This window comes from Danio rerio, chromosome 7 (assembly GCF_052040795.2).
Source record: "Danio rerio strain M-AB ecotype USA chromosome 7, GRCz13ab, whole genome shotgun sequence".
In the NCBI taxonomy this organism is placed as follows: Eukaryota; Metazoa; Chordata; class Actinopteri; order Cypriniformes; family Danionidae; genus Danio; species Danio rerio.
The window spans coordinates 42,918,828-42,941,084 of record NC_141027.1 but is presented as its reverse complement, the minus strand read 5'-3'; the positions used below and the strand labels follow the sequence as shown (position 1 = coordinate 42,941,084).

General features: G+C 41.9%; 2 protein-coding genes across 6 annotated transcripts in view; both read left to right on the top strand.

Moving 5' to 3' along the window:
* The first annotated feature begins 211 nt into the window (after positions 1–211).
* LOC147843137 (uncharacterized) lies at positions 212–20,669 on the top strand. 4 transcript variants are annotated; one of them, XM_087261681.1, is made up of 4 exons: positions 13,446–14,060; positions 17,523–17,596; positions 17,671–18,039; positions 18,994–20,669. In XM_087261681.1, exon 1 carries the CDS (start codon positions 13,580–13,582, stop codon positions 14,024–14,026), a length of 447 nt encoding a protein of 148 aa, XP_087117807.1. In that variant the 5' UTR covers positions 13,446–13,579; the 3' UTR covers positions 14,027–14,060; positions 17,523–17,596; positions 17,671–18,039; positions 18,994–20,669. The 4 variants fall into 4 exon arrangements, 3 of the variants coding, with proteins under 3 accessions (XP_087117807.1, XP_087117808.1, XP_087117806.1); XR_015496072.1 differs by lacking the exons at positions 13,446–14,060; positions 18,994–20,669 and adding an exon at positions 212–349 and having other exon boundaries at positions 17,671–18,054; XM_087261682.1 differs by lacking the exon at positions 18,994–20,669 and having other exon boundaries at positions 17,684–18,054.
* LOC141375429 (uncharacterized) overlaps positions 20,491–22,257 on the top strand; it is an 18,149-nt gene continuing 16,382 nt past the window's right edge. For both annotated transcript variants that reach the window (XM_087261678.1, XM_087261679.1), the window contains exon 1: positions 20,491–21,529. In XM_087261678.1, coding sequence (XP_087117804.1) covers positions 21,049–21,495 — 447 coding nt within the window. In that variant the 5' untranslated portion in view covers positions 20,491–21,048 and the 3' untranslated portion in view covers positions 21,496–21,529. The remainder of the gene's footprint in view (positions 21,530–22,257) is intronic.

Here is a 22,257-nt window from a genome sequence, read left to right as displayed (position 1 = left end):
TTCTGTGTCACGCAGTCGGATTAACTGTTCTGTTAGAAACTATTGGAAATGAGCTAGAATGGATTTAATACACATCGGACTCCTCTCTAATAAAGTAAAATAGTTTTCTCACTGAAATTCTCCAGATGTAGATGCCCAAAGCCATCTTCCTGGTGCATGATTGTTCATGAGGCATTTATCCGTACAGCAACACAAATGCTCTTGTGCGCAGGAAGAAGTTTCTCAGACAGGAAGTGGAGAGCAGTACTTTGAGAAGCCCTGCTGCTGCTGCTGAGTGTCTAGAGCACCTGCAATCCAGATACTGGATCTCTGCTCACCTGCACTCGACTCAACTCTAATGCAGCACCAGGTGGGTCCACAGTCACTGTCACTCTGTGCTTTTGACAAATAAAAAGCTTTTGGTTTTTGGTCTTTAGATTAAGCCTGTTTCACACACTACATGGCATTCATTTGTTGCTGTTACGGTCCTTGCTGTGTGTGTTTGCAGCTTCGTCGCATAGATTTGCAATTTACATATTTTATCATAAAATAAATCCACATTTGCAAGTGTTTGTCCCTCCTACTTAGAGTGAACAAACCCTTAATACATTTATACACTCAAATCTATGTTAAAACGTTTTGTCCCTCAAGCATCCGCTTGTTGCTTGTAGCTTTGGCCTGCTAGCACCCATAGTCAGCTAAAGCTACCGACTTTTTTCATTTACTCTTTATCTCATTTACTATCTTTTCACTTCACCCTGTGTAGTGAAGTCCCACTACATTCAAGATTTTAGCTGGCTGAGGCGGCCAAATATGGATCTGATTTCGGTTAGAAAATCAAGAGTGGAGAAGAGATTCTTTCTGATGAGCATTTATTTCTGTCCTGAATATGCAGCTGAGGTATGCACTGGAGATATTGCAAAGAATGGGTGGGTATGTGGTCTACAAAAGGAAATAAAGAGAAATAATTTACCAAAAAATATTCATCTAACATTTGTGTCTTATTGGACTAACACAATGAGAAATATTAACTAACACAATACAAGATATACATGATAAAGTCTGTATTTCCGCCTGTTATAGCAATGAAATGAACTGAAATACAACAGTAAACTAAATAACAGGGCACTATAAATCGTTATGTAAACAAACACTGGCCGCATTCGCACGTAGCATTAGTGTGGAGGGCGATGACTCAGCAAATTAGATCGGCAAATTACGGCCGAAATTAACGGGAAAAACGATCGTCAAAAACACTGAAAGTGACCAATAACATGCATGACATATAATAATCATAATCAAACATATATATGTACTCACTTGTATAACATAAACGCATTTGCAGAGCATAACCTGCGGCATAAGCAGTGAATGGCATTCAGTCCTTACTGGTGTGCGTCATGTAAAAATGTCCGTGCGGGAAACAATTACTAATTTAGGTTCCTAGGACAGGCTTTCTAACACAGCCGCCCCCAATTATCTGTCAGGATAATTGTACATTTTAAGAAAGTTTGTCTGCCGTGTCAGGAACATTATCCTCTAGGTGCGGAAGGGGAATTAATCGCACAACTGGACGAGTGTAAGTTTTTTCCTTAACTTTAACTCTAACGGTACGAATTTTACCGTCAGCTCCAGGTAACGTTTCAGACACTGTTCCTACAGGCCATAAAGCACGTGGGAGTTGTGGATCAACAATAAGAACTACTTGGCCCATGGTAAGTTCCTTGCCGTCCTTCCTCCACTTCTGGCGATCCTGTAAACTTGGGAGATGATGGCGGATGAAGGCAGTCCAGAAATTATCAGCCAACACCTGGCTATGTCTCCATCTGCGTCTGCCGAGCAAGTTGTTGGAGTCATACAGAACTTGAGGAAGTGAGGCATCACGTCGGCCCATAAGGAGCAGGTTGGGAGTCACTGGGTCCAAGTCGGCGACGTCAGAGGATATGTAGCCAAGTGGCTTGGAATTCAGAATGCCTTCCACCTCCACTAACAGGGTTTGCAATACTGCCTCTGGCACTGACTGCTCTCGCAGGATGACACGTAAAGCAGACTTCACCGATTTGACCTCACGCTCCCAGGTTCCCCCGAAATGAGGAGCACTTGGTGGGTTAAAGCGAAATCGAATCCTTTGCTCCGCAAGCTGCTCCTGAAGCTTTGGTGCCATGGCATTGAAGGTCTCTCGTAATTCTCGATCCCCTCCAACGAAGTTAGTGCCATTGTCACATAGCAATTCCATGGGCTTGCCTCGTCTTGCGATGAAGCGACGCAGAGAAAGCAGAAATGCATCAGTGTCTAGTTGTTCCAGTAGATCTAGATGCACGCACCTGGTTGTCATACATTTATAGAGGACTCCCCACCTCTTCTCTTGGCGACGACCAACTTTAACCGTGAAGGGGCCAAAGCAATCTACCCCTGTAGAGTAGAACGGGGGTTTGTAAAGTTGCAGTCTGCTGGATGGAAGATCAGCCATTTGGGGTGTCTGAGGTTTAGCACGCCAGAACTGACAGTCTCTACATGTGTGCTGATGTTTCCGAATTGCTTCTCTGCCTCTCAATACCCAATACTGGCGGCGCAGTTCAGCTAGGACCCGTTCGGAGCCTGGGTGAAGGAGTCGCTGATCTGTCTCCTTAATTAACAGCTTGGTGACAGGGTGGCCAGGATCCAACACAATTGGGTGGATAGAATCCAAGTCTAGGCTGTCAGTCCGACGTAATCTTCCACCTACTCGGATGAGACCTGTGGCTTCATCAAACTCAGGGGCAAGAGAGATCAAACGACTGTCAGAAGGTAGAGATTGGGCAGTCTTCAGAGCCTTGACCTCGTATGGGAACGAGTCACTTTGAGCCTGTGCCAGGAGGAGTTTCTCAGCTTTAATATAGTCAGCTGCGTCACTAGAGAAGTTATTATCAGCAATAGCCGCCCCGTGCAGGGACCTAACAGTGGCCTGGACAAGTTCTTGCCATGTAGAGAACTGAGTTGGGTCTGGGAGTGAAGGGTTATTCACTGAAATAGTACCAACGAAGGCAGCTTTCTTTAATTCACTGAGTTCTGGTTCTACCGCTAGCTTGGGATTGGATGGCCATTGGTCAACGGATTTAAGGAGAAAGGATGGTCCTGAATTCCATTGGTGAGGGCCTGTTAGCTCCGCTAAAGTTAGACCCCTTGTGATATGGTCAGCCGGGTTGTTGGCCGAATCAACATACCTCCATTCAGCTGTCTCAGTGAGAGTCTGTATTTCAGCTACACGTCCTCCAACAAACACCTTGTAGCGGCAAGACTCTGCGGTCAACCAGTACAGCACAGTTGTTGAGTCAGACCAGAGAGTGACTGAATCGATGGGAAGAGTTAACTCGTTTTGTATTACATGGGCTAACTGGGCGCCGGTCAGTGCTGCACTTAGCTCCAAACGAGGCATGGATAGGCATTTTCTGGGGGCCACTCTCGATCGAGCCAAGACAAAGGTGACGGCAACATGTCCTTGATCATCAGAAGTACGTAAATAAGCCACTGACCCATACGCTCTTTCAGATGCGTCACAAAAGATGTGTAGCTCTCGAGTGACAGGAGGATTATCAGGCCAGACTGGTGTGTATAGTCGAGGGAACTGCAACTGAAGGAGTGTTGGAATTTCTCCTACCCAGGTTAACCACTTATTCCTCAGCTGTGCAGGCTCAATCAGATCATCCCAGCCCAAGTTTTGCTTCCAAAGGTCCTGAATGAGGACTTTAGCCCTTGTAGTGAACGGGATAATAAATCCTAAAGGATCATACTGACTGGCCAATGTCTTGTACATATTCCTCATAGTAGGCTCCAATGGCTCTGCAGAATGTAAATTGTAACCCAGAGAATCATTGAGACAATTCCACCGTAGGCCAAGAGTGGGTTCTTGCAGGTCTGTACTAGCTTTGGTTAACCATCGTTCACTGTTGGTAGACAAGGCCTCTGCGAGAAGATGCTGGATCACAGATGGTACATTACAGGCCCACTGTCTTAAATCAAAGCCTCCCTCAGCCAGCAACTGACGCAGTCCATCCACAACGTCCTTAGCTTCCTTGGCTGTTGGTGTGCTGTAAAGACAGTTATCAACATAAAAGGAGTTCTCCACTATGTTAACCAGCTTAGGCATGTCACCTTTGTGTCCTTGTGCATGGTGTTGGAGGGCAAAGATGGCGCAACATGGACTACAGGTAGTCCCGAAGGGAAGCACCTGCCATTCGTATATATCGGGCTCTCTATCCCTGCACATGTCCCTCCATAGGAAACGAAGCACCTGTTTGTCTTTGGGCAGCAGACGTACCTGGTGGAACATGCCTTTTATGTCACCGCTTACAGCAACAGCATGCTGCCGGAATCTCAGGAGGACTCCCAATAACGATGGTCCCAAAGTTGGTCCAGGCAGTAGCTGACTGTTCAATGACTGTCCTTGATGTTGAAAGGAACAGTTAAAGACAATCCGGTCTTTGTTGTTGTGATGTACAACATGATGCGGAATATACCAAGACTCGTTACTCTTGTTGGCTTCCTCCGCAGTTATCTTGGCAACATATCCAGCTGCCTCCAACTTCTGGATCTCAGTGCAGTATGCTTTAGCCCTCTCCGGATCCCGGGACAGCCGGCGCTCTGTGCTGCGTAAACTGGGTAGAACTGCATCCTTTTCTGCATGGAGCAAACTCACAGGTGTCCGTCTCAGCAGGGGTGTAGCGTAGCGTTGAACACCATCCACATTTACTCTGATGGTAGAATCCTGAAGCATGGCATAAGCTTCCTTATCTTGCTTAGACCTGGTGATTATTTTCTCATTGTATGGAAGGGTGTCAACTTGCCAGAGTCTTTCTACATGATGGATAAGTTCATCACGGGCTGGAGCTGTCATGATGTTAAGACATTGCTGCTTTCCTCGTGAGGACTGCATAGGACTCATCGGGCCTTGGAGACACCATCCGAGTTGTGTGCAGACCGCAATGGGCCCCCCTACTGGGCCTTCGCAGACAGGCTGGATGGGTGTCAGAAGGTGAGGATTGTCAGATCCAATAAGGAGCAGTGGCTTTACCCTGTCCACGGGAGGCAGTGGCAGATCCTTCAAGTGTCGATGGGCATTCTGGAGAGCAGTAACTGGGTAGTTGTGCTCTGCTAGGCACAAACCGGTTGCAGTGAATGCGTTGCATATAGCAAACTTTACCATGGGCTTTGTGACAGAGGACACCTCAAAGGAGATTGACCGCCCTTCCAGCTCTGTGTGGCACTGTTGAATTGTCTGTAGGGGAAGCAATTCAGTGGTCCCGGTTAACTTTAGCTGCCGTACTGCTGGCTGTAATACTATTGTCCTCTCTGACCCGTCGTCAAGGACTGCATGAGTTTCCATAGTGCGGTGGCCATGGTGGAGAAGGACCTTAACTACTTTCAACATAACCTTTGGTGAACGGTTAGGTCTGTCGAGGTAAACCCTGGTGGACGGCATGCTCACCATAAGTACAGCCTTGGACGTGTCATTAATAGTGTTATGTAGAACTGTGAGGTGAAGTTCTTTGCAGACCTTACATGGGCGCTTAAGGTTACAGGTCTCTACTGCATGTGTCCTGCCACATCTCCAGCAACGGTTTCCCTCTTTAATCCAAGTGACAATTTGATCCGAGGTCAACTTCTTGAACTGGTCACAAGAGTTGAGGTAATGGTCCCTGTTGTCACAATGGGGGCAGTATGGTTTCAGCTTTGTATTGGGTTTCTGGGCGGCAAATCCAGGGGGAGGTGTGCCCCTCTCATTGGCCAAGAGTACTGGTGTTGCCCGCTCCTTCGGGCGAGTAGACACTGTGACCCTACCATGAGGCTTGGATAGTTCACTCTGGAACAAAGTTGCGGCTCGATTGGAGATGCGTTTTGCTTGAGATTTGATCTCTAACCAGGTGGCTAGATCAGGAAGTGTGTAGGTCCTATCGGTACCTGTTTGGAGAATCCCCCTGCTCAGGCAGTATTCAACAAAACCATCACGATAGGCAGATGGCAGTTTACTTAACAGGCGATCGACATGAGAGCCACACATGAGCTCGTAACCATTCTGGCCCTCAAGTGTCCTTAGCATGCCCACCAACGACTGAACAGATAAGGCAAAGTTATCAAAAGCATTCGCATCACCCATTCTGATTGGTGGAGTGTTCATCATTACACCCAATTCTGACTGGACAAGCTGTCGCGGCTGGCCATACTTGTCTTGAAGAGCCTGTAGTGCAGCTGAATAAGGACGAGGATGATACATGTAGGCTTTGGCCAGCTGCTGAGCACTGGGAAGTTTTAAGTGGCTTAATAAGACATGGTACTTGTATTGCTCACTGAGATGGTTGTGATTAGTCAACAAATTGTCCAACGCTAATTTTAGCAGGGCAAAGTCACTCTCGTTACCGCTTTCAAACACTGGTAACTTAGGCTGTGGGATGCCGTAGGCCGATGCAAACAGTAGCTCGGTACCCATATGTGCAGGGTGACTGTTGTGCATGAATGGTGGTGGCTGCACATAGCTAAGGCTGGTAGGTTGCAAAACTAGTGGCGGGTGGCTGGTGATTGGAGGCTGTAACAGACGTGCATGTGCTGTCACTGGAGGTATTACAGTTTGTGGTGCAGTATATGACGTAGGCAGCTGCGGGGTGGCTGTGATAGGCGGTGGTGGCATAGACTGCATGCTTGTATATAAAGGAAGTGCAGAAGTGGACATGACTGGAGCTCTCAAATGTGGTTGGGATATCACATTTGTTGCAGATAACACAGTTCGAACTGGCATAGTTATGGGGGCAGTCTGAGATACCTTAGAGACAGGCGATGAGCCTCCTTGTGGCACTGCAGTAAATGGTGCACATTTAGACTCAGCTGTCAATTGCAGAGGTCTAAATGATGGCTGAGACACCCAGGAGTCATCACAAATATCTCGCTCTGCATGACAAGTCTGTATTGTTGACGTCACTGCGGGTGACTGAGTAGCGGGCTGCTGGAAAGAGGATGAGAGATGAGATGAACTTATGGCTTGATCGACACATACAGGCTGAGATAGAGACAAATGGTTGCCGGGTGAGCTTGTATGGATAGGAGTGGTCGAACCAGAGTCTTTAACAAGCATAGAGGACACAAGCTTAGCTACCTCAAGCTCAGTTTCTGCTTGTTGCAGCTTACGCTGTCTTTCTAGCTGCTTTGATAAGGTTTCTTTTGCTCTGAGAGCTTCCTCTTGAACTTGCTGGGCTTCTTTAGCTTGTGCCTGTAGCCGCTGGTATTCTACATCAGCCAATGAGTCCTCTGCAACCTGCTGACGAAGACTGTCTAACTGCCTTTGTTTAATCTTCTCCTCCAATATAGCAGTCTGAACGCTGGAGAGCTCAGGTGGAAGATAAACGCCTGTGGAGGTGACAGATCGCCTACTTGTCCTGGAGTGAGAGCTTACACCGCTATGAGACGTTTTCCTCGAGCTGCTTCTTGACTTACTGGGACAGTGGGAAGAAGCTTTGGGAGGAGGGTCCTCAGTGGGTCGATAGCCAACCTCATAATCGTCCAGGTGAGAAGGGAGATGAGTCTTACGGCGTGGTCTTTCCATTGTCTCTGATGCGTCATCGTTTGCTGGATCCATATTGGTGTATTATTGCTCTCCTCCGGCTCGAAGGACCATAAAATGTAGTGAAGTCCCACTACATTCAAGATTTTAGCTGGCTGAGGCGGCCAAATATGGATCTGATTTCGGTTAGAAAATCAAGAGTGGAGAAGAGATTCTTTCTGATGAGCATTTATTTCTGTCCTGAATATGCAGCTGAGGTATGCACTGGAGATATTGCAAAGAATGGGTGGGTATGTGGTCTACAAAAGGAAATAAAGAGAAATAATTTACCAAAAAATATTCATCTAACATTTGTGTCTTATTGGACTAACACAATGAGAAATATTAACTAACACAATACAAGATATACATGATAAAGTCTGTATTTCCGCCTGTTATAGCAATGAAATGAACTGAAATACAACAGTAAACTAAATAACAGGGCACTATAAATCGTTATGTAAACAAACACTGGCCGCATTCGCACGTAGCATTAGTGTGGAGGGCGATGACTCAGCAAATTAGATCGGCAAATTACGGCCGAAATTAACGGGAAAAACGATCGTCAAAAACACTGAAAGTGACCAATAACATGCATGACATATAATAATCATAATCAAACATATATATGTACTCACTTGTATAACATAAACGCATTTGCAGAGCATAACCTGCGGCATAAGCAGTGAATGGCATTCAGTCCTTACTGGTGTGCGTCATGTAAAAATGTCCGTGCGGGAAACAATTACTAATTTAGGTTCCTAGGACAGGCTTTCTAACACCCTGTACAATGTTGTTTATGTGTCCATCCTCAAAGCATCGATGGAGGCATTTGAGCTGAAGCTGCAAGCAGTCGAGTGCCAGATATGCAACTGGAGATGAAGTGAGTGCAGCTCTGGAAACAACGGACCTTGCTCTGTGTCCCCTGCGCTGCGGCTCGCTCATCTGAGGTAAGTGTGCGATACAATCTCAACACTCCGTCCACCTTAACCCCACGTGTTTCTCTGTCCAGGCCCAGCGCACCAAGGATGCAGTACGTCCAGGGGTCGTTCACTCCGGCTACCATGGTCCCTGGGTGCAGCCGTGCAAGGTGCATACCAGGTCTCGGGGCAGAACGTCTCTTCCTCCCGTGTTCGAGATTTCCACGGAGAACTGCTACACCCCTCTCCATGAGACATGTCGCGATGCGGCTATCATCAGTGAACCTGTCGTTTGCTGCGTCCACGCTGCTTTCACTAAAGGCAATAACATACACACTCACTAGTTTCCCGGTGCTCTTGTCAAGGGTGTTTCTGCCATGGTACCCACTATTCTGGGCGCTAGCGAGAACATCTGAGTTGTCGCCCTCCACGTTGAGACGAACGACACTGGGCTGCGATAGACAGAGATCCTGAAGAGGAACTTCAGGAGCCTGATCGAGACTGTTCGACGCACTTCGCCTGTCTCGCAGATCATTTCTGGACCACTTCCTACCAACCGCCGAGGAAATAAAAAATTCAGTTCACTTTTTGCTCTGAATGAATGGCTATTAACATTGTGTAAAGAACAGAAGTTGCTCTTTGCCACTAACTAAAATCTTTTCTGGGAAAAGAGCTTTTCTAGGCTTTTTCGTGCTGACGGGCTGCACCCCAGTCAAGCTGAAGCTGAACTCCTTTTGGACCACATCTCCAGGATGCTTCGTTCTGTCCAACTAGTAAGTGGAAATTCACAAAATTCACATTTTAGCCATTTAGACTCTTGTTCGTCCCACTTAAATCACACTACAGCGTATCTGGCTAACCCCATAGAGACTGTGTCTGTTCCTCATATTATTAGATCAAGAAATAAACAAACTGTGTGCTTTAGAAAAAAATATCTATTTAGAATCAAACTGGAAAAACTGCAAAAAAGTGAAAATATAAATTTCTTCAAGCTTGGTCTCCTAAACACCAGGGGCCTCATGTACAAAAACTTGTGTTGGATTAATACTAAAGCATTGCGTACGGACAAAGCTGTAAATGTGCTTATGCAGTAAAAAATTCAGATGTATGAAACATTGCGTACGTGGAATCTCCTGCATATTCTCTTTGTACATCCGAATTAACGTGAAAATGAGCGCAACATGCACAAGCGCAATACCCCTACCTGCCTCCTCCCCCGTATAAATATGGTAATGACTCCACTTTGGCGAAACCAAACGAAAAAGAAATAGCAAAAGCAAGCAAGAAGAGAAACTTCACAGAATGTTGATTGGAGGTGCTCTGATCGGAGGTAGACCGGAGAAAACTGTTATTTGCAAGTTTGTCCTCCAGAATTAATAAAAAATATAAAGTTGTAGAGTTTAAGTTCGCATGGACCAACTCACATTCTCACGTTAATTTCATCGTTAGTAAATCCAAACGTGAGCGTGAAACCTGCTGTACAAAATTTTTTTTGTTGCTTACGCAGCGTTGATACATGAAGCCTCTGGTTACTAGCACCATCATAAATGAAATAATAACAGATAACAATCTTAATGCACTCTGTCTCACTGAAACCTGGCTAAAGCAAAATGACTATATTAGCTTAAATGAAGCAACTTCTTCAGGATTCTTATATAAGCATGAGGCTCGTCAAACTGGTCGGGGTGGTGGAGTTGCAGCAATCTTAAGTGATATTCCTAATGGTAACCAGAGAAACGGACTTGCGTTTAACTCCTTTGAAGTATTTGCGCTTAATGTTATGCTTCCAGATATAATGAAAAATTTTATCTGTCGCTTTAATCCCTATATATAGACCCCCTGGACCCTATGTCAATTTTCTAAATAAGTTTTCTGATTTTATTTCTAACTTACTAGTTAAAACTGATAAAATACTAACTTTAAGAGACTTTAACAGCCACATACAGATGATGCTAACGATTCATTAGGGCTCGCGCTTATATATTTACTTCATTCACTTAAGATAAAGCAAAAGGTTGTTGGTCCAACCCCATTGCTTAAATCATACATTAGATCTAATTCTGTCTTAAAGTATTGAGCTCATTGATGTAGACATTATACCAAAAAGTGATGATATAACAGACCTCTACCTCTTACTATATAAGCTGTGTTTGCTTAAGCTGTGTCTAATTAGCTGATCCGCTCAGATATACTGCCCTGGTAGAACTATTGTTTCATTAACTAAAGATGAATTTATAAATAACTTACCTGAACTTTCTCTATTTCGAAATGTACCCGCAAACGCAAATGATCTTGATGTAGTAACAAGCAGTATGGATGCCATCTTTACCAACACACTAAACACTTTGGCACCCATCAAATTAAAAAAAGGCTAGAGAGTGGTGTTTAAAACTACACCATGGTACAACAGTCATACTCGTGCTCTCAAAACAGCAAAGTGTCTTGACACTGTGGTGCACTCTCAGAAATAAAGATACGTGAGCTGTCACTGGGGTGGTATATTTTCCAAAGGTACAAATTTGTACGTTAAAGGTCCATAATAAATACCTTAAGGGTACATACTAGTACCTTAAATGTACAAAAGTGTTCCTCTTAAATCTTTTAGGTACTAATGTATGCTTTTAGGTACCAATATGGACCCTTTATGTTTATCTTATAAAAAGGTACCACCCCTGTGTCAGCTTTCGTACCTTTATTTCTGAGAGTGTGGTACCTTCATGGATCAGATTTGTACCTTTGCTGAAGGTATAATATTGTATCTGCAGCATTTAAAAACCAAAGGTATATTTTGGTTTCCCATGGTATAAATCATGTCGTTTAAAGTTACAAACTGCAATGGTACAAATTTGTTTCTTTATCTTAAGGTACAATTCTGCTACATAAAAAGGTACTGCCCCAGTGACAAGGGTTTGTACCTTCTTTGTTACAACATTGTACCATTTTTCTGAGAGTGTGCTGTAGTATACAGGAGTTAACATGTGAAGTGGATCAAAATTTTTTTATCAAAGTTATATTAAAACTACTGAACAACATCCGTTTTTGTCTTGAGATTACTTTGAAAACATTTTTTATTTATTTCAACCCTGATTTTTTTGTGTACACTTTAAATTAATTTAGATTTCAGCCATGATATGGACTCAAAAAGCAAAACTGAAATTAAAAAAAAAAAAAAACAAGCAACTATTTTAAATGAGACTTGAATTAACACAAGACATAATAACAGCGTAACCCAAATCATTCATTCATTCATTTTCTTTCAGCTTAGTATTCTTATTCATCAGGGGTTACCACAGCGGAATGAACCACCGACGTATCCAGAATATGTTTTACACAGCGGATGCCCTTCCAGCTACAACCCAGTACTGGAAAATATCCATACACTCTCACATTCACATACGTACACTACAGCTAGTTTAGTTTATTCAATTCACCTATAGCGCAAGTCTTTGGACTGTGGAGAAAACCAGAGCACCGGGAGAAAACCAATGGCAACACTGGGAGAACATGCAAACTCCACACCGAAATGCCAACTGACCCAACAGGGACTCGAACCAGTGACCTTCTTGCTGTGAGGTGACAGTGTGAGCCACTGAGCCAGCGTGCTGCACATTAATCCAAATCATGTGGAGAAATTTATAGTTAATAAAAACAATCTGTGTTGCTTGTTTTTGTTTGGGTTGAAATTTTAGTGTTCAATTGTGAATGTATCAATTCAATTGTACAAGGTTTTTCTAACTATCATAACTTTCAAGACCTTTTAATTTCAGTTTTTGCTGGGAACATAGTCATGGATAACATTTATGCTTTTATGTTGTTCACTTTTTTCTTTTTAGTGGAGGGTAAAGGATTTCATGAGGTTACAGACAACTAGTGAAAATTATTTATTTTTAATGTTTTGACATTTGTAAGCAGACTGATTTTGTCATTTGATGCTTTCATGTGGTGGTACGATGTAAATAATAGCCTAATTCAAAAGCTTGTATTTAATACTGAGTATCAAATGGGTCATTCTACAGAAACGTTCTCTTTTGTTATGGCATAATGTATAAAAAAAGCAGTTTCTTTTCTAACAGTTAAACCACATTAATCAAAACTTTTGACATCATGAAAACATAACTGACTGCTCGATGTTTTTTATTAAAGCATCAAATCATGGTGGACTCAGCAAGTTTGATCCAGAATGGCTGACCATCTTTAAATCGACAGGCAACCTTCAGAAAACCATCCCACAGACCCAAACTTTTTTTTTTATTTTTATGGAATTATACATTAATTTAGTTCCTTAAAAAAGTAAATAATTGTATGAACATCACCTTTGGGTCTCAAAATCACCATACAGCTGTCGCCACCCCTCTGTTTTCAATAAATGATATTTTCTTTGTTTTATCTGAAGATGTTAATATTCAACTAACATTACATTATTTCGGTGAAATTTTATTCATAAATGCAAAGTGCCTTAAAACAAAACCACAGTAAATCTTTATAGTTGCTAAAATCAACATAAGGAAGAAGACTGTTTAGTTGTAACAAAATTAAATAGATAGAAGACCCTGCAGTGTCATTCCTTGTCTGTGTTTGTTTGTCTATTCTATGATTTTATTTATTTTTATTATATTATTGGTTTGATCGGTATTTGTGCTCTGTTCTGTAAAATATATGAAAATGGTCAAATTGTGCCTCGTTGTATTTGTGTTATACTGCAATAAATTACAACACGTGACCAGAGTTCTGACGTGGAAACGTATGACGCGATTTTTTTTAAGTAAGATGAAAATAATAAAGAAAAACGGGGACAATATTAATTTATCTGGGTGTATGGGCCCTCTATTATTATACCTAATTTTATTAAGAGATTTTCTGTGTTTAATAACATTTAACAAAAAAAAAAAAAAAAAAACTAGTGTACATACAGCTCCTGCTGCTCTAATTGACTTAACACTGATTGTGTACATTTAAATGACCCTCGTCATTCTGTCACCACGGCAACACGAGTTGGTTTACGAATCCACACAACTTTCTATAGAGTGGTCAATTCTGGTCATCCAGCCGCACAACTCTCAACAAATCTCCCCTTGGCTGAGTTTCATCACTTTGGAAAGTTGTTTTGGAGTTCATGATGGCGCTGCGACGCTCACAAAGGACCAAGACTCTCCCCGGACACCTCAGGGACTTCTTGCTGGAGCGACACCTGAAGAACGCGGCTGTCCTTCCTGCCCTCCGTCCCGCAGCCCCAGTCTCCCCAGTGGGTGAGTGTCTGCAGGAAGAGCCGCTCTCCATCCACGGTCGGAGTGTACAGGAATACCAGGACATCTACCGCAGTGTGATGGACTCCCCAGTGAAGAAGCGTGCTGGCCGATACACCCTTCAGAAAGGAATAGAGGTAAAGCAGCGGCTGTGGGAGAAGCTGGGCCGGCCTGCGCTGCTGGAGACCGTGCAGCCTGATGGGCGTGTGCTCATCACGGAGATCAGGTCCGAGTCCAGCACCCCCCCTCAGATCAAGGTGGACATCAGCAAGGAGCCGCTGCCCAAGGAGCCCCGGAGGAAGAGGCCCAGGCACTGAGCCATCCTAGTGCCAGATGGAGGATCATGGGCACGTATGTACATACTGTATATATTGTATATAGTTATAGAATAAGTTTTCAATTAATCAATTTGAACTTTTCATTCAAGTTTATCACATTGCTGGATGTTCTGGTGATTGTCCGTGCTGCTCATATTCGGCTCTTGGGTTCTTTTGGATGTTGACATGCGGTTAGCAAGGTTTCCTAGGCGGTTTCTTGCGTGTTGCTGGTCTCCTCTGAGTGGTTTTTGGCACATTAGTGGTTGTTGTTAGGGTTGGTAGTGTTGGCTGTTGGGTTAGGGTAGGTTAGGGTCCCTCACATGGTTTGCAGCTTGACGTGCTGTGAGGGCTTGTGTGCTTCAGTGATGCTGAGAGCTACGCCACTGGTACTTCACAGATACCGGTAGGGTCACCCATAGTGGACAGGTCTCAGCTGAGATGCCCGACCAAGACAAACCACCTGATTCTGGACAGCAGGAGATCGGCCTGATGCTCCAGACAGAAGATGTCGCCTGTCACCACACCACACACACCACACCACACCACACCACCCACACACACACACACACACCACACCACACGGACACGACACACACACACACACACACACACACACACACACACACACACACACACACACACACACACACACACACACACACACACACACACACACACACAAAATAAAACTAAAAAATAGAATAAATCTTGCAGACGGTAAGAATTAAATATTTATTGGCAAAATATTGACTAATTATTACCTTAATTTAGGAATATTTGTAATTATTTTGTTAAAAGAAAAACTTTTCAGTGTCTTAAAGTGCTGTCTGCTCTGTTTAAAACAGGGATTCGTTCAGAAAGTAGACACTTAAAAGATCTTTTGAGGCTATTAAGGTAGTGTTTAATGCGATTCTCAGCACTTTTTTCATTGTTGAATAATTTTTAAAAAATTACATTTGATCTAATTTTCAACATGTGTATTCTCAAACCTCTGAGTAGCCATGAGCATAAGATCTGAGTTCAGAGTTTTCATTAATGAATTGTTTTTGACCCAGAGGTTGCTAATACTGTATTACTACTACTGTTAATGAGGAGGCTAGATATTTTAAAATGGGGTTGGGCTTTAGTGCCTACTCTTATACTCTTAGCAGTGAATAATAACTAGTTTCTTATATTTATGATCTGTGATAATTTAGTAATTGATTTAACAAGTGACCTTTTTGAGCATCCAGTCCTCGTTTTTGAATAAATAAACTCCAAAAATGTGCAGAGAATCTGAAATCATTCAATTTGCCACGAGGCCAATCGAAAACTGACATTGTTGTTCAGCAATAAATATAAGCAAATTAATCTGATTCTGATAGCAAATATATTTTTTCTTTATTAAGCTAGAAACAACAGCAAAAAAAAAAAAAAGATTGGCAATTTAAATAATGGCAACCACTGCAGTAACAGTGATCCACACAGTGGCCTTTAGCTAGCTTTAGTCGATGTTTATTTAAAGTCGATTTATTATTTCAAAATAGGAATTAAATGTATAATTAGAAACAAATCTTGGCTAGGCATTATTCACCCCTGTAGAAACGCACAAAGATCAGTAATGATGACCAGTGAAGTATCTAAACTTTTGATTAATTAAGGGAAATAAACGTAGATTGAATTAAGCCCATAAACAAAAAAAGTTTAGATGATAAATAACTGCAAATAAGCAATAACTTTATAAGCCCATACTCTAAATAAATAAGTAAATAACACAAACGGTCACATTTATTTGTGAAGTAAATGTAGGGTTGCACAGTTTACCGCTACTATGGTAGTATCGCAATACTGTGGCTCCAAAATGCTGGCGGTGCCTCCTAAGAAGATAAAAAATAGATGAAATTCCCAAAATAGCAACAGAAAACATTGAAACAATTGTGACCTCTTCATGTAACCTAATTTTGTTGGAAAACTGCTGTTTTGTAACAATTTTCTTTTGGTATAATTTGTATCTTTATTTTAATGTATTTTTGTTGGTCAGTTATCTACAAAATAAACAAAAAGAATGAATACATTTTAGGTGAAGTGGGGTGCAAATAATAATTTTTGGCCTTAAGGGAATTTTGAATTACAATAAAGTAAAGCTACTAGTACCGGGTTGGACCCACTTTTGCCTTCAGAACTGCCTTAAGCCTTTGTGGCATCTATTTTACAAGGTACTGGAAATATTCCTCAGTTGCTGCAGATTTGTCGGCTGCACATCCAAGATGCAAATCTCCCATTTCACCACATCCCAAATATGCTTTATTGGATTGAGATCAGATCTCGTGACTGTAAAGGCCATTTGAGTACAGTAAACTCATTGTCATGTTCAAGAAACCAGTCTGAGATGAATCACTCTATGACATGGTGCGTTATCCTTCTGGAGGTAGCCATCAGAAGATGGGTGCACTGTGGTCATAAAGGGATGGACACGGTCAGCGACAATACTGAGGTAGGCTGTGGGGTTGATATGACGCTCAATTGGTACTAACGGGTCCAAAGTGTGCCAAGAAATTATCTACACTATCCCCACACTATTACATTACCACCACTAGCCAGAACTGTTGATACAAGGACAGATCCATGCTTTCATGTTCTTGATGCCAAATTCTAACCCTACCATTCGAATGTCGCAGCAGAAATTGAGACTCAGACCAGGCAACATTTTTTCAATCTTTTTTTGTCCAATGTTGGTGAGCCTGTGCGAATTGTAGCCTCAATTTCCTGTTCTTAGCTGACAGGAGTGGCACCCGGTGTGGTCTTCTGCTGCAGTAGTCCATCTGCCTCAAGGTTGGTTGTGTTGTGCGTTTCTCTGCACACCTCAGTTGTAACGAGTGCTTATTTGTGTTACTGTTGCCTTTCTATCAACTGGAGCCAGTCTGACCATTCTCCTCTGACCTCTGGCATTAACAAGGAATTTGCACCTACAGAACTGCCACTCACTGGATATTTTTTTTTAGACCATTTTCTCTAAACTCTAGAGATGCTTGTGTGTGAAAACCCCAGTAGATCAGCAGCTTCTAAAATACTCAGACCAGCTCGTCTGACACAACAATCATGCCACATACAGAGTCACTTAAATAACCTTTTCTTCCCTTTTCTGATGCTCGGTTTGAACTGCAGCAGATCGTCTTGACCATGTCTACATGCATTGGAATGCTGCCATGTGATTGGCTGATTAGAAACAAGCAGTTGGACAGGTGTACACTATATCTGCTACAACGTATGCCCACAGAACATTTTTTCATCCATATTTGAAATTTTGTGTCATTAAAGTAATTTTAAACAAAAATTGTACAATTTACTTGCGAACGGCCTGCATGCTTTCATTATTATACATCGAGGTCAGTGTGAACTCAAGTTTGTTTCTATATCTCTTGCAGTTACAGGTTTCAGACATGAATTGTGTGAAAAAGGCTCAGAATAAAATGTAGATATCAGTTTAAAATGAATAACAACATGTCTGTCCCTTCAGGCTAAGAAAAATGAATAATGCTGCCCCGAAGATCAGCAAGTTTCTCTAAGTTGACCAATGTCTTCATTCTGAAGGTAATGATCCTGCCTGCCGTCTTCCAGCATGGTAATGAGATCCAGAAGTAGATTCAGTTGTTTTGTCATTGCAGACTCTATGAGAAGCTTGAGTTTGATCCAGAATGGCTGGCCATCCTGAAATGGACAGACAAACCTTCAGAAACCATCGCACAGCTTCTGGAACCCTCCGCTGGACAACAGACTACACAGCAGATACAAAACACATGACAATGATCCCAGTTGCTCATTTTCTGAAAGCTTTCTGATACCACATATTTGTTTCTATTTCTAAATGTTTTAGCATCCTGTTCCTCTGCTTCTTTCAGGTGGGATTTCAGTCCATTAGACAGACATCTCCGTCCTGGTGCAGGGCAAAGTGAACAGACCTACAGGGAGGAGTTTTTTCAACTTCCTTGATGACTTGAAGTTTCAGAAGAACTGCATCTATGGGAATTAAAAATGTAAGACATTATAAATGACTTTATCATCACTTTTGTTCAATTTAAAGTATCCTTGTTAAATAAAACTGTTATTTCTTCATTAAGTTAGCTTAATAGATGGGTTTTCCTATAAAAAAAAAAAAAAATCAACTGATCGTGTTAAAATCAGAGATTTGACTCATTTTAGATTTTGTACATTTCTCTGGTAATTAGGCATTAGATTTTGTTTTATTTTGTAAATTACTGGTGACATTTCCTAAACATAGAAATGACATTTAAACATTTCTCTCTCTTTTTTGACTAAAATAACAAGATAGTATCAAGTTTTCAGACATGCTCATTTTACTCAACACAGTACTAATATTTTAGCTTTAGAGGAGTTTTCAGTCACAGCGAGTTTTTCTGACAGCTGCCATTTTCAGAAGAAATGCTCTAATCCACAATATTTTTACTTGAAATGTTAAAGAGATGTTATCAGACCGTAATAGAATAAAATGCATATGAACATTTCACTTAAACCCATAAATTCAGAGAAACTGAGTCCTCTGTCTCCTATTTCTTCTGCCATCACTGTTTAAATGGGATTATTATTATAAATGAAGTCCAATCATTATCAGCATCATTAAATATAACATCAAACCAAAATATAAAATCAAACAAATGTAAAATTAAGAAGTAGTTTAAAAATGAAACACTGGAAGCTAATGTTTTGGGTTAAAGGGGTAAAAAGAGTTGAGATTCCTTTATCAAATGACAAAAGTATGCATGGATCAGAGAAATTAAATGAAAAAAGACAGAATCATTGAACTATGAATAGTTTTACTGCTTGTCTTCACGTATGAGCGGGCGCCGCCATTGGAATCTGTTAGGCTGGAGACTTCCGGTCTTATTCCTATATATTTCTAGAGGTTAAAAACAGCTTGTTATGCTGCTTGATGCTCTTATATTTTCTTGTTGTATTATTCTACTTTTCAGGTAAAGTCATGAACACACTTGTATGTAGAGCAGGTAGTAAAACTGCTGTAGGCTCAGCTTAGGTGAAAACACTGAACTGAAGAGGAACCAGAATAAAGGAGAGGACCAGAGAGGCAACCAGCACTCCTGGCAGAACCCAGCACAGCAATCCCTCTGGTTCTAGCTGAACACGCAACAGTCAACAAGATCACACACACACACACACACACACACACACACACACACACACACACACACACACACACACACACACACACACACACACACACACACACACACACACACCATCACTCCTCAAAACTCATTCAACTGACTGAAATCTTAGAGCGATTTCAGGTAGACAAAAGCTCAACCCAGCCCATCCCTGATTGTGGCTATTTTAAGGCAGTGTCGTGGCTATTTTAAGGCAGTGTCGTGCCAATGTTTTTTAGGAATTATATATTAATTTAGTTCCTTAAAAAAGTCAATAATCATATGAACACAACCTTTGGTTCACGTCACCACTCAGCAGGGTTTCTGCGGAGTCCAAAAAAGTCTAAAAATGTAAAAATCGAAATTTTAGGCCTTATAAAGTCTTAAATTTGCTGTTCTAGGTATTAAATATTTTTGCACAGGTCTTATTTTTCTGATGTCCACGTAACGCGACAGCAACGGCAGTGAGAAAGGAGGAAAGTTTTTGTAAACGTTTAGAAAAACTTAAGTATGTTAAGTAGATAAGTTTGTTAAAACCAAAAAAATAAAAAAGGCCATGGCAAAATTTTGGCAAAAAAATTGTAGAGCAACCCATTTTCTGTAGTCATTAATGCTTAACTTTAATTGGTAAAACTATTAACCAAAGCGAGTGCTGCATCAAAGTTTAATTTAAAAAAATCTTGAATGGTTATAAAAATCTTTATAATCATCATAAAAAAAATGAGAAATAGTTTGTTTTAAAAATCTTGAACTATAAAAATGATGTAATGATGGAAACTTCCTACTTCTCTGTTTATCTGTCTGACTTGTCGTTTTCAAGAGCCTTGTCCATTTGGGGATGCGTGATTAGTCAGCAGAGGTGCGCGATGCGGTGCCAGGCGAAAGTATAAATCAGCCTAGAGATGTTTGTTTTTTTTTTCCCCTGTAATTCACTGATGCATCTAACCTGTCTTCAGCACTGTTTGATTTATTTTGCCACTAATTTTGTGATGTTCGCATTTTCTCTTTATGTGTTTGCATGTTTTTGATATTGTGATACAAGTCCTAAATTTAATACGTAATGGTCTTAAAAGTCTTAAATTTGGCATTATGATAACTGCAGCAACCTTGTACAGCTGTCGCCGCCCCTCTACTTTCTATAAATGATATTTTCTTTGTTTTATCAGGAGAAGATGTTAATATTCAATTAGTATTGCATCATTTCAGTGAAATTGTATTGATAAATGCAAAGTGCCTTAAAACAAAACCACAGTAAATCTTTATAGTTGAAGACTGTTTAGTTTATTGAAACAAAATAAATGGATAGACCCTGTAGTGTCATTTCTTGTCTGTGTTTGTTTGTCTATGCTATAATTTTATTTATTTTTATTATATTATTGGTTTGATCAGTATTTGTGCTCTGTTCTGTAAATGTAAATGAAAATGGTTAAATTGTATCTCGTTGTATTTGTGTTATACTGCAATAAATTACAACACGTGACCAGAGTTCTGACGTGGAAACGTATGACGCGATTTTTTTTAAGTAAGATGAAAATAATAAAGAAAAACGGGGACAATATTAATTTATCTGGGTGTATGGGCCCTCTATTATTATACCTAATATTTATTAAGATATGTTCCGTGTTTAATAACATTTAACAAAAAACTGTAGTGTACATACAGCTCCTGCTGCTCTAATTGACTTAACACTGATTGTGTACATTTAAATGACCCTCGTCATTCTGTCACCACGGCAACACGAGTTGGTTTACGAATCCACACAACTGTCTATAGAGTGGTCGATTCTGGTCATCCAGCTGCACAACTCTCAACAAATCTCCCCTTGGCTGAGTTTCATCAGTTTGGAAAGTTGTTTTGGAGTTCATGATGGCACTGCGACGCTCACAAAGGACCAAGACTCTCCCCGGACACCTCAGGGACTTCTTGCTGGAGCGACACCTGAAGAACGCGGCTGTCCTTCCTGCCCTCCGTCCCGCAGCCCCAGTCTCCCCAGTGGGTGAGTGTCTGCAGGAGGAGCCGCTCTCCATCCACGGTCGGAGTGTGCAGGACTACCAGGACATCTACCGCAGTGTGATGGACTCCCCAGTGAAGAAGCGTGCTGGCCGATACACCCTTCAGAAAGGAATAGAGGTAAAGCAGCGGCTGTGGGAGAAGCTGGGCCGGCCTGCGCTGCTGGAGACGGTGCAGCCTGATGGGCGTGTGCTCATCACGGAGATGAGGTCCGAGTCCAGCACCCCCCCTCAGATCAAGGTGGACATTAGCAAGGAGCCGCTGCCCAAGGAGCCCCGGAGGAAGAGGCCCAGGCACTGAGCCATCCTAGTGCCAGATGGAGGATCATGGGCACGTATGTACATACTGTATATATTGTATATAGTTATAGAATAAGTTTTCAATTAATCAATTTGAACTTTTCATTCAAGTTTATCACATTGCTGGATGTTCTGGTGATTGTCCGTGCTGCTCATATTCGGCTCTTGGGTTCTTTTGGATGTTGACATGCGGTTAGCAAGGTTTCCTAGGCGGTTTCTTGCGTGTTGCTGGTCTCCTCTGAGTGGTTTTTGGCACATTAGTGGTTGTCGTTAGGGTTGGTAGTGTTGGCTGTTGGGTTAGGGTAGGTTAGGGTCCCTCACATGGTTTGCAGCTTGACGTGCTGTGAGGGCTTGTGTGCTTCAGTGATGCTGAGAGCTACGCCACTGGTACTTCACAGATACCGGTAGGGTCACCCATAGTGGACAGGTCTCAGCTGAGATGCCCGACCAAGACAAACCACCTGATTCTGGACAGCAGGAGATCGGCCTGATGCTCCAGACAGAAGATGTCGCCTGTCACCACACCACACACACCACACCACACCACACCACCCACACACACACACACACACCACACCACACGGACACGACACACACACACACACACACACACACACACACACACACACACACACACACACACACACAAAATAAAACTAAAAAATAGAATAAATCTTGCAGACGGTAAGAATTAAATATTTATTGGCAAAATATTGACTAATTATTACCTTAATTTAGGAATATTTGTAATTATTTTGTTAAA